General features: G+C 45.8%; 1 protein-coding gene across 1 annotated transcript in view; it reads left to right on the top strand.

The window, feature by feature from the left end:
- Positions 1–1,547: 1,547 nt before the first annotated feature.
- The window catches only part of lamc1 (laminin, gamma 1), a 46,803-nt gene continuing 34,410 nt past the window's right edge, over positions 1,548–13,940 (top strand). Inside the window, exon 1 of the mRNA XM_034555525.1 lies at positions 1,548–2,173. Within this exon, the coding sequence (XP_034411416.1) occupies positions 1,801–2,173 (373 nt within the window). The 5' untranslated portion in view covers positions 1,548–1,800. The remainder of the gene's footprint in view (positions 2,174–13,940) is intronic.

Raw genomic sequence — 13,940 nt, 5'->3', positions numbered from 1 at the left:
TATTGTTCATCTGACATCTAGTGTTCATCTGGTCACATGACATCTAGTGTTCATCTGGTCACATGACATATATTGTTCATCTGGTCACATGACATCTAGTGTTCATCTGGTCACATGACATATATTGTTCATCTGGTCACATGACATCTAGTGTTCATCTGGTCACATGACATCTAGTGTTCATCTGGTCACATGACATCTAGTGTTCATCTGGTCACATGACATCTAGTGTTCATCTGGTCACACGACATCTAGTGTTCATCTGGTCACATGACATCTAGTGTTCATCTGGTCACATGACATATATTGTTCATCTGACATCTAGTGTTCATCTGGTCACATGACATCTAGTGTTCATCTGGTCACATGACATATATTGTTCATCTGGTCACATGACATCTAGTGTTCATCTGGTCACATGACATATATTGTTCATCTGGTCACATGACATCTAGTGTTCATCTGGTCACATGACATCTAGTGTTCATCTGGTCACATGACATCTAGTGTTCATCTGGTCACATGACATCTAGTGTTCATCTGGTCACACGACATCTAGTGTTCATCTGGTCACATGACATCTATTGTTCATCTAGTGTCCATCTGGGGAGAGGGATCCTCCTCTCCTGAAGGGTTCTTACTTTTTTTCCCCTGTAAGGTTTTTTTCAGTTTTTTGGGAGTTTTTCCTGATCCGATGTGAGGTCAAAGGTCAGGGATGTCGTATGTGTACAGATTGTAAAGCCCTCTGAGGGGAGGTTGTGATTTGGGGCTATACAAAATAAACTGAATTGAATCTCGTTAATTAACTAGTCCACTGTTTCACAGGATTTGACCTCTGACATCATCAGAGGTTTGATGTGTGTGTTGATGAAGATGATCAGAGCTGAACTGTGTTCATGAAGAAACTCCCCTGTCTTCCTTATTATTACATTATTATTTAATTATTATTACGAATATTTTAATATTACTTTTACTGTATTATTATTATTATTATTATCATTGTTAATATTTTTATATATATAATATAATATATTTCTGTTGCTATTATTATTAATATATAACATTATTATTATTATTATCAACATGGCTGATAGCTGAAGTCTTTCCTGGCTTTTGGTTTCTATGGTGATCAGTTTTATTATTACTGAGACACATTAAATGATTTCTTTTGTTCAAATGATTTAATGCACTTTAATTAAAGATCCTGTTTGCAGTGAATCCAACATATATATTTATACACATAATATATATATATATATATGTATAAAAATATAAACATATACACAATGATTTGTGAATCTATATATAAATATATATTTATAACATAATATATAAATATAAATATATATGTATACACACAATATATATATACGTATAATTTAAATAATGTTCAATGAATACGAATAAAGGGTTTGAAATCCTAAAATACAGTGAAGAAACTTATTGCTAACAACAGCTGTGGTGGTGACGTCATCAAGTAAGCTGCTGTTCCAAAAAGTCCGAAAGAGTTGCGGAAGTGGCCGGAGTGCCCCCTGCGCGGCAGAGCTGCGCAGTAGACCACTGGGTGTAGTCTGGAGCCCCGTCTCTTCCTGCAGGAGTTTGGAGTTGCATGGCGGCGAGCACACACGGACTCTCACGGACTCTCACGGACTCTCACGCACAGCAGCAGCCGGGACAGCAGCTCGGGACCATCTGCCGGTAACCGGGTAGTTTACCGACAACCGTTTGGGGTCAAAGTTCGCGTGAGTTCGCATAAAGTTTGGGTCTTTTAGTTGTGGTCCGGAGACGACTGGAAGAGCAATGCGCGTGCTGATCCGGGCTCTGGTGGCCTGGAGCTGGGTGGCGCTGTGCGCGCGCGCGGCCATGGACGAGTGCTCGGACGAGCAGGAGCGCGCGCAGCGCTGCATGCCGGAGTTCGTGAACGCCGCCTTTAACGTCACGGTGGTGGCGACCAACACCTGCGGGGCCCCGCCGGAGGAGTACTGCGTGCAGACCGGCGCCACCGGGGTCACCAAGTCCTGCCACATCTGCGACGCCCGGGACCCCCGGAACCACCACAGCGCCGTGTACCTGACCGACTACAACAACCAGCAGGACACCACCTGGTGGCAGAGCCAGACCATGCTGGCCGGGGTCCAGTACCCCAACGCCATCAACCTCACCCTGCACCTCGGTAAGAGCCCCGTGTGTGTGTGCGTGCCTGGAGGTGTGAAGTTCGCAGCCTGGTGTCCCTCAAACGCATCACCTCCACTGTAGATTCAGTGTGTGTTGGGGGGGGGGGGGGGCAGGTCTGGATTTCCTCTCAGACCTGGAGACCATGAACAGGGTTTCATAAGTCGTGTTTCAGCTTCTCTTCTTCTGGTAAACAACAACAACAACAACCTGTTCCCTGGTTGTGTAAAATAAAAGAACATGGAGTCAGTGGCCTTGAAGACCAACCGGACGGCTCTTTGTCCGCTGACCTCACGCTAGTTTTCCTTTTTTAAATACCTGTTTTATTTCTGACTGTTTTCTCAAGCGCTCACATTCCTGAGCGGTTTTGTCACGTTGCATCTCCTCATGAGACGCTTTGAGTGACTGTCTGTCTCCTCCGTCTGTCTGTCTGTCTGTCTGTCTGTCTGTCTGTCTCCTCCGTCTGTCTGTCTGTCTCCTCCGTCTGTCTGTCTGTCTGTCTCCTCCGTCTGTCTGTCTGTCTGTCTCCTCCGTCTGTCTGTCTGTCTGTCTGTCTGTCTCCTCCGTCTGTCTGTCTGTCTGTCTGTCTCCTCCGTCTGTCTGTCTGTCTGTCTGTCTCCTCCGTCTGTCTGTCTGTCTTTCTGTCCTCCGACTGTCTTTCTCTCCTCCTCCACCTGTCTTTCTGTCCTCCGACTGTCTTTCTCTCCTCCTCCTCCTCCTCCTCCTCCGACTGTCTTTCTGTCCTCCGACTGTCTTTCTGTCCTCCGACTGTCTTTCTCTCCTCCTCCTCCTCCTCCTCCTCCTCCGACTGTCTTTCTGTCCTCCGACTGTCTTTCTGTCCTCCGACTGTCTTTCTCTCCTCCTCCTCCTCCTCCTCCTCCTCCGACTGTCTTTCTGTCCTCCGACTGTCTTTCTGTCCTCCGACTGTCTTTCTCTCCTCCTCCTCCTCCTCCTCCGACTGTCTTTCTGTCCTCCGACTGTCTTTCTGTCCTCCGACTGTCTGTCCTCTGTGGACGGTGAAGTCCTGTTTAATCTCAGGAAGCACGGTGTGTTTGAGGAGCTGAAGTGAGCTTGTGTTTCTGAGCGTTGGGCTCTTTGATGCGGCAGAAAGACGACGTGTCCCGTCTCGTCTCAGGGACCTGTTGATGGACAGAGACGGGCCTCCTGCATTCATCAGGATCCACCAAACACAGCTGAGCGTGTTCGGTTTCAGCCTTTTAACTTAATAAAAGAGCCATATATATATATATAGCTCTTTTATTAAGTTAATCCTACGTACGTATGTATAGGAACAATAGAATAATAAAGCAATAGGTGTAAAGAACAAATATAAATGTATAAGAACAACAGGATAACTATAAGAACAAAAGAATAACAAAGTGTGAGAACATGATGATGTGTGATGAGGACGTGAGAACATGATGATGTGAGAACATGAGGACGTGTGGTGAGAACATGAGGTTGTGTGGTGAGGACCTGAGAACATGAGGATATGAGAACATGAGGATGTGAGAACATGAGGTTGTGTGGTGAGGATGTGAGAACATGAGGATGTGAGAACATGAGGTTGTGTGGTGAGGACGTGAGAACATTAGGACCTGAGAACATGAGGATGTGAGAACATGAGGATGTGAGAACATGAGGATGTGAGAACATGAGGTTGTGTCGTGAGAACATGAGGACGTGAGAACATGAGGTTGTGTGGTGAGGACGTGAGAACATTAGGACCTGAGAACATGAGGATGTGAGAACATGAGGATGTGAGAACATGAGGTTGTGTCGTGAGAACATGAGGACGTGAGAACATGAGGTTGTGTGGTGAGGATGTGAGAACATTAGGACGTGAGAACATGAGGATGTGAGAACATGAGGTTGTGTCGTGAGAACATGAGGACGTGAGAACATGAGGTTGTGTGGTGAGGATGTGAGAACATTAGGACCTGATAACATGAGGATGTGAGAACATGAGGTTGTGTCGTGAGAACATGAGGACGTGAGAACATGAGGTTGTGTGGTGAGGATGTGAGAACATTAGGACGTGATAACATGAGGATGTGTGGTGAGGATGTGAGGACATGAGGACGTGAGAACATGAGGTTTTGTGATGAGGATGTGGGAACATGAGGACGTGAGAACATGAGGATGTGAGAACATGAGGTTTTGTGATGAGGATGTGGGAACATGAGGATGTGAGAACATGAGGATGTGAGAACATGAGGATGTGAGAACATGAGGATGTGAGAACATGAGGACGTGAGAACATGAGGATGTGAGAACATGAGGTTGTGTGGTGAGGATGTGAGAACATGAGGTTTTGTGATGAGGATGTGGGAACATGAGGATGTGAGAACATGAGGTTTTGTGATGAGGATGTGGGAACATGAGGATGTGAGAACATGAGGATGTGAGAACATTAGGACGTGAGAACATGAGGATGTGAGAACATGAGGTTGTGTGGTGAGGATGTGAGAACATGAGGTTTTGTGATGAGGATGTGGGAACATGAGGATGTGAGAACATGAGGATGTGAGAACATGAGGTTTTGTGATGAGGATGTGGGAACATGAGAACATGAGGATGTGAGAACATGAGGACGTGAGAACATGAGGTTGTGGTGAGGATGTGAGAACATGAGGTTGTGTGGTGAGGACGTGAGAACATGAGGTTTTGTGATGAGGATGTGGGAACATGAGGATGTGAGAACATGAGGAAGTGAGAACATGAGGATGTGAGAACATGAGATTTTGTGATGAGGATGTGGGAACATGAGGATGTGAGAACATGAGGAAGTGAGAACATGAGGATGTGAGGACGTGAGAACATGAGGTTGTGGTGAGGATGTGGTGAGGATGTGAGAACATGAGGATGTGAGAACATGAGGTTGTGCAGTGAGGACGTGAGAACATGAGGATGTGAGAACATGAGGTTGTGTGGTGAGGATGTGAGAACATGAGAACATGAGGTTGTGTGGTGAGGACGTGAGAACATGAGGACGTGAGAACATGAGGTTGTGTGATGAGGATGTGAGAACATGATGTTGTGTGATTAGGACGTGTGGTGAGGATGTGAGAACATGAGGACATGAGAACATGAGAACATGAGGACGTGTGATGAGGATGTGAGAACATGAGGTTGTGTGATGAGGATGTGAGAACATGAGGTTGTGTGATGAGGATGTGAGGACATGAGAACATGAGGTTGTGTGATGAGGATGTGAGGACATGAGAACAATGAGGATGTGAGGACATGAGAACATGAGGTTGTGTGATGAGGATGTGAGGACATGAGAACATGAGGTTGTGTGATGAGGATGTGAGGACATGAGAACAATGAGGATGTGAGGACATGAGAACATGAGGTTGTGTGATGAGGATGTGAGAACATGAGGTTGTGTGATGAGGACATTAGAACATGAGGATGTAAGAACATGAGGACGTGTGATGAGGATGTGAGAACATGAGGTTGTGTGATGAGGATGTGTAATGAGGATATGAGGACGTGAGAACATGAGGACATGAGCACATGAGGACGTGTGATGAGGATATGAGGACATGAGGACGTGAGAACATGAGGTTGTGTGATGAGGACGTGTGATGAGGACGTGTGATGAGGACGTGAGAACATGAGGTTCCATCTACATGAGAACATGAGCACGTCTTGTCTGAACAGTTTGACTCAACTTTATTTAAACCATCCAGCTGTGCAGCTCAGTCTGTTTCCCACGCTGAGCTCATTCCTCAGACTCAACACAATGGGTCCGTCTTCCTCCCACACACACATACACACACATACACACACACATACACACACATACACACACATACACACACACACACACACACACACATACACACACACACATACATACACACACACACATACATACACACACACACACACACACAGACATACACATACACACACACACACACACATACACACACACATACATACACACACACACATACATACACACACACACACTTCGCAGCTGCTGGACTCCAGAGTAAAAAAAAAAAACAGGGACTTGTTCTTTTACGGCGAAGAAGACGAAGAGCAGTTCGAGACTCTCAGCGGGGGTTTCCCAGAGTGCACTGCTGTCTCTAATGTCTCTCATACTTGGCTGTGATTGGTCGGTTCTGGTTCTGTATCAGTTGGACTAGTCGCTGTAGGTGAACCATAACGCCCTCCCTCACTTCCTGTCTATTTAAAGGAAGTACACATATTTTTGTTTCAATCTGATGGGGGAGCACCAGAAGATGGAGGAGCACCAGAAGATGGAGGAGCACCGAAAGATGGAGGAGCACCAGAAGATGGAGGAGCACCAGAAGATGGAGGCGCATCGGAAGATGGAGGCGCATCGGAAGATGGAGGCGCATCGGAAGATGGAGGCGCATCGGAAGATGGAGGAGCATCGGAAGATGGAGGAGCATCGGAAGGAGCATCAGAAGATGGAGGAGCATCGAAGATGGGAGGAGCATCGGAAGGAGCATCAGAAGATGGAGGAGCATCGGAAGATGGAGGAGCATCGGAAGGAGCATCAGAAGATGGAGGAGCATTGGAAGGAGCATAGGAAGATGGGAGGAGCATCGGAAGATGGAGGAGCATCGGCAGGAGCATCAGAAGATGGAGGAGTATCGGAAGATGGGAGGAGCATCGGAAGGAGCATCAGAAGATGGAGGAGCATCGGAAGGAGCATCGGAAGATGGAGGAGCATCGGAAGATGGAGGAGCATCGGAAGATGGAGGAGCATCGGAAGGAGCATCAGAAGATGGAGGAGCATCGGAAGATGGGAGGAGCATCGGAAGGAGCATCAGAAGATGGAGGAGCATCGGAAGATGGGAGGAGTATCGGAAGGAGCATCAGAAGATGGAGGAGCATCGGAAGGAGCATCAGAAGATGGAGGAGCATCAGAAGATGGAGGAGCATCAGAAGGAGCATCAGAAGATGGAGGAGTATCTGGAGGAGCATCGGAAGATGGAGGAGCATTGGAAGATGGAGGAGTATCTGGAGGAGCATCGGAAGATGGAGGAGCATCGGAAGATGGAGGAGTATCTGGAGGAGCATCGGAAGATGGAGGAGCATCGGAAGGAGCATCGGAAGATGGAGGAGTATCGGAAGGAGCATCGGAAGATGGAGGAGTATCGGAAGATGGAGAATATAAACACAGTTTATATTTCTGTGTTTCTACAAACAGAGATGGAGGTCAGACATGAGGTGTTCAGGGCCCCTCAGATGAATTGTATCGTTGCCTTTGAGCTCATCCCTACCTGATGAAGGTGTCTCTCCTCTGGCGGCTCAGTTCTTCTTCATGAGCGGCGAGGTCACCTTTTGTCTGTCTGTTGGTTCATAACTGAAACAGACTCCAGCTTCCTGTCACCGCGCGCTAATTAAAAGACCTGCGGTGCGTTCAGGGTCACGTTTAGATCAGTCGGTCTCATCAGAACAGCGAAACGACAGTTATTACAAATCATTTTAGTTCATCTTAGTCACTTTTGTAATCCTTTTTTTCCTTCTAAATTAGAATAAACAATGTGAAAGAGAACTATAATCCTAATAAACTTCTAACGCCCGCGTTTTCTTTAGAAGTCAAGCTGTTTTGTGTCTGTAGTTCCATGATGTTGATATATAAATAAATATTATATCTGGACCCGATTGGCTGAACGACTCGTGGAAACTGATCCGTCGTGTTCCAGCCCGTCGGAGCGACAGCTTGTTGTTAAACATCTGGATCAAACCTCCCGACTCTAATTACAGCTTCATCTGGCCCGGAGGCAGTGAACGCAGCACGGCTCTGTCTGCAGAGGAAACGTGATGGCCTAATGCTGCTTTCAAGGACACTCGGGATGCATTGCATGTCATTTAGCTGACGCTTTGATCCAAAGCAACTTACATTGATACATCGTAGAACATCTACAGGGAGCGGTTCAGAGTTAAGTGCCTTGCTCAAGAACACATGGTCTAGGCCGGGGATTGAACCACCGACCCCCTGATTGAAAGACGGACCTGCTGACCCACAGTCGCCCAAGGTGACATTTGGCTGCTAGACATGAAGGTCGAGATGTTTTTACAATTTTTGTTATTCGTGCAGCCAACGGTCAACTCTCCGAAGTCAGAGTGTCATTAAATGCACCACCCAGCTTCCTGTTCTTTCTTGAGTGGTGCATTAAGTGGCAGAAGAAAAAAACTGAACGTAGAAGACAGATTCATGCCCGATGTGTCCCTGAACGCACACAGTTGTTGTAACAGAACAAAGTCCTTCAGATTAAAACGTGAACGAGCGCCTAAACAGAGCGAGATACCATCTGCTGAGTCAACATGGAGGCTCTCTTATCGGGGTCTCTGAGAGGACCCGGAGAATCTAGACCAGCTTTGAACTCCTCATCCAGACTGCTGGTCTCCTTTCTGTGTGGCGCTGCAGGTGCGTTCGAGGACCCTTCAACTTTATTTGGAGAGTTTTTGAGCGTCAGTTTGTTGAAATGGCCGAAAAGTTCTCACGGCCCAGTTCACAACGACGGCCTCCTTTTCAAAGCTCCTCCGGGTCGCCTCCCAACGCTGCGTTCAAGAGCAGCTCCTAGATTGTAGTTTGACAGGGAACAGACGCGTTCAAAGGCTTCCGGTTGTAAACTGGCGTGTGGACACGTCAGGAAATATCTCGGGAGGAACCGTTTGTTTTTAGATGATGACTGACACGGTGCGACAACATGAGAGCTTTACCCGTTTACTTGAGAGGTCATGTCAATCAAACGGTAACACTGAGCTCGGTTAATAGATGTTGGTGAATGGAAGCTGATGGTCCACACGGCAGTGATCGCATCTCGTTGGTTTCATCGTTTGGGTTTCATTAGCCCACTTCCTGTCACAACAACGATCACTTCCTGTCACAACAACGATCACTTCCTGGCACAACAGCGATCACTTCCTGTAGGTCGGGGTTCCTGGTCGGGTCTCAAACTTCTAAATAATTTAAGAGTTTCAGTCATAATAAAAAAAGAGCCTTTCTGTCACGGACGCTCTTAAAATGTGTTTCCAGCATTAACTCTGGTCCACTGAGTCCTAACTTCCAGTTCTGACCTCTGACCCGACTGTAAACTGACATGACAAAGCATTTCCTGTCCTGTGGGAAAAAACTAAAAACACTGTGGGAATTCTGCTGGGAGGACTGGGCCTGAACTGAAGGGTGTTAATGGGGGGGCTTGTCTCTGGTCCTGCTGAGACTCTGTGATTTGCTTTTCTCAGGAAGTGATTCATGCCCCGGGGGGGTAGGGGAGGGGTTCTATTATTGTAGACGGCGTGGAGTCTGAACGAGCAGAGATGCATTACAGGGACAAGCAGATGCATGCAGGGTAATTTTAGCCCAAGAGGACGGAGTACAGAGTGATTAGTGAGCAGTGTGAGGATTTATGTGTTGCTGTCACCGCTCCTTATTCGTTTAAAGGCGGCACTCCACAGAAATTAAAACCAAATTAAAGGGTTGTTTGTTTTTCTTCTGGCCACGCCCCAATCTGTGATGTCACTGCAGGCCCGCTGAAACCCCTCTTGTGACATCACAGATGGCCGTGGCCAGAAGACACACCAAATAGACTTTATTATCAAGAAAGGCCGTGACCTTTACTTCACATGTATACCTTTACTTCACATGTATACCTTTACTTCACATGTATACCTTTACTTCACCACGTATACCTTTACTTCACTACGTATACCTTTACTTCACATGTATACCTTTACTTCACATGTATACCTTTACTTCACTACGTATACCTTTACTTCACATGTATACCTTTACTTCACATGTATACCTTTACTTCACCACGTATACCTTTACTTCACTACGTATACCTTTACTTCACTACGTATACCTTTACTTCACATGTATACCTTTACTTCACATGTATACCTTTACTTCACCACGTATACCTTTACTTCACATGTATACCTTTACTTCACTACGTATACCTTTACTTCACTACGTATACCTTTACTTCACTACGTATACCTTTACTTCACATGTATACCTTTACTTCACTACGTATACCTTTACTTCACATGTATACCTTTACTTCACTACGTATACCTTTACTTCACTACGTATACCTTTACTTCACTACGTATACCTTTACTTCACTACGTATACCTTTACTTCACTACGTATACCTTTACTTCACTACGTATACCTTTACTTCACTACGTATACCTTTACTTCACATGTATACCTTTACTTCACCACGTATACCTTTACTTCACTACGTATACCTTTACTTCACTACGTATACCTTTACTTCACATGTATACCTTTACTTCACTACGTATACCTTTACTTCACATGTATACCTTTACTTCACTACGTATACCTTTACTTCACTACGTATACCTTTACTTCACATGTATACCTTTACTTCACTACGTATACCTTTACTTCACATGTATACCTTTACTTCACCACGTATACCTTTACTTCACATGTATACCTTTACTTCACTACGTATACCTTTACTTCACTACGTATACCTTTACTTCACCACGTATACCTTTACTTCACTACGTATACCTTTACTTCACTACGTATACCTTTACTTCACCACGTATACCTTTACTTCACTACGTATACCTTTACTTCACTATGTATACCTTTACTTCACTACGTATACCTTTACTTCACTACGTATACCTTTACTTCACTACGTATACCTTTACTTCACTACGTATACCTTTACTTCACTACGTATACCTTTACTTCACCACGTATACCTTTACTTCACCACGTATACCTTTACTTCACCACGTATACCTTTACTTCACATGTATACCTTTACTTCACCACGTATACCTTTACTTCACCACGTATACCTTTACTTCACATGTATACCTTTACTTCACCACGTATACCTTTACTTCACCACGTATACCTTTACTTCACCACGTATACCTTTACTTCACCACGTATACCTTTACTTCACCACGTATACCTTTACTTCACTATGTATACCTTTACTTCACTACGTATACCTTTACTTCACATGTATACCTTTACTTCACTATGTATACCTTTACTTCACATGTATACCTTTACTTCACATGTATACCTTTACTTCACATGTATACCTTTACTTCACTATGTATACCTTTACTTCACCACGTATACCTTTACTTCACTATGTATACCTTTACTTCACATGTATACCTTTACTTCACCACGTATACCTTTACTTCACTATGTATACCTTTACTTCACATGTATACCTTTACTTCACCACGTATACCTTTACTTCACCACGTATACCTTTACTTCACTATGTATACCTTTACTTCACTACGTATACCTTTACTTCACATGTATACCTTTACTTCACATGTATACCTTTACTTCACATGTATACCTTTACTTCACCACGTATACCTTTACTTCACTATGTATACCTTTACTTCACATGTATACCTTTACTTCACATGTATACCTTTACTTCACTATGTATACCTTTACTTCACATGTATACCTTTACTTCACTACGTATACCTTTACTTCACTATGTATACCTTTACTTCACATGTATACCTTTACTTCACATGTATACCTTTACTTCACTATGTATACCTTTACTTCACATGTATACCTTTACTTCACCACGTATACCTTTACTTCACATGTATACCTTTACTTCACCACGTATACCTTTACTTCACTATGTATACCTTTACTTCACATGTATACCTTTACTTCACCACGTATATTAAAGGCCTGGAGTCTCATTCAGGGCCCGTTTAAAGCCTGGAGCCTTTAATCTTTTTGATCTGCTCTGCTGGGACTCTTTGTCTCTGATGATGAGGACCCTTTCGTTTGTTCCTGGCTTCCCGGTGTGGCGACACCTCTGGGTGGGGCGCCGGCTTCTTAGGTGGTCTCTTTTGTTAAATCTTCACCAAACACACTGATGGGGGTTGGGGGTTGGGGGTTGGGTTGGGGTGGGGGGTCTTAAGGTGGACTCCTGGAGTCTGTAAAGTTGGTGGTCAGTAAAGTGAGAACATAAGAGATAAAGATGTATTCACAAAGTCATTGATCAGCTCACATGCACACTTTCTATTAATTATCATAATGAGTTCATCTGGAGTTGAAAAAAAGACAATGTAGGGTTGAAGGTGATGATTCCCCCCCCCCTCCCCCTGTCTGCCCTCCCATGTCTCTTAACTAAAGTAAAACAGCAGGTTTGTTGAGGCGAACAATAATAAGCCACACAAGCTAAGCTAACGTTAGCTTATTTCCTTGTGTGAAACCTTCTCCAGACTTATCAAAACGCTTTAATCTCCTCTCGTCCAATCAGAGCGCCTGGCCGGCGGCGGCTCTGTTTATCAAACATCTTTTCTTTCCAGACCAGATCCTCTGAGGGATCAGGGCTCCGGGGCCTTTATGGCTGTGTGTGCATTCCTGTCTATAGGGCCAGTTATACATTAACAGCTTCAGCGTGTAACTTGCCCACTTCATCTGGGTTATGAACAGATCCAGGATCAGACAAACACATGAACCTGTTTCAAAGAAAAGAAATGGATACAGCTGAAGCAGACTGGGGTCACTGAGACCTGGTCCTGGTCTAGGCTTCACAGCTACACCACACTGGAGTCTCAGCAGAGGAAGTCGAGACCCGTCATCCAATCACAGTTAGCACTGACGACGGTTAGCACCGACGACGGTTAGCACTGCTGACGGACGACAGTTAGCACTGACGATGGACGACGGTTGGCGCTGACGACGGTTAGCACTGACGGTTAGCGCTGACGACAGTTAGCACTGACGATGGACGACGGTTGGCGCTGACGACGGTTAGCACTGACGATGGACGACGGTTAGCGCTGACGACAGTTAGCACTGACGATGGACGACGGTTAGCGCTGACGACAGTTAGCACTGACGATGGACGACGGTTGGCGCTGACGACGGTTAGCACTGACGGTTAGCACTGACGACAGTTAGCACTGACGACGGACGACGGTTAGCGCTGACGACAGTTAGCACTGACGATGGACGACGGTTGGCGCTGACGACGGTTAGCACTGACGATGGACGACTGTTAGCGCTGACGACAGTTAGCACTGACGATGGACGACGGTTAGCGCTGACGACAGTTAGCACTGACGACGGTTGGCGCTGACGACGGTTAGCACTGACGGTTAGCACTGACGACAGTTAGCACTGACGACGGACGACAGTTAACACTAACAAAGGTTAGCACGGACGACGGTTAGCACTCACGACAGTTAGCACTGACGACAGACCACGGTTAGCACTCACGACAGTTAGCACTGACGACAGACCACGGTTAGCGCTGATGACGGTTAGCACTGACGACGGATGACGGTTAACACTGACGACAGACGACGGTTAGCACTGACGACGGACGACGGTTAGCACTGACGACGGACGACGGTTAGCACTGATGACGGACGACGATGGACGACAGTTAGCACTGACAACGGTTAGCACGGACGACGGTTAGCACTGACGACAGATGACAGACGACGGTTAGCACGGACGACGGTTAGCACTGATGACAGACGATGGTTAGCACTGACGACGGTTAGCACTGACGACAGACGATGGTTAGCACTGACGACGGTTAGCACAGACGACAGACGACGGTTAGCACTGACGACGGTTAGCACTGACGACAGACGATGGTTAGCACTGACGACGGTTAGCACTGACGACAGACGACGGTTAGCACTGACGACGGTGAATGGTATACAGTGAAGTACATATAGAGGAAAGTATACAGTGA

This window comes from Cyclopterus lumpus, chromosome 17, assembly GCF_009769545.1.
Source record: "Cyclopterus lumpus isolate fCycLum1 chromosome 17, fCycLum1.pri, whole genome shotgun sequence".
NCBI classification, from domain to species: Eukaryota; Metazoa; Chordata; class Actinopteri; order Perciformes; family Cyclopteridae; genus Cyclopterus; species Cyclopterus lumpus.
The sequence above is the reverse complement of the archived record's forward strand: the minus strand, read 5'-3'. Positions and strand labels throughout refer to the sequence as shown.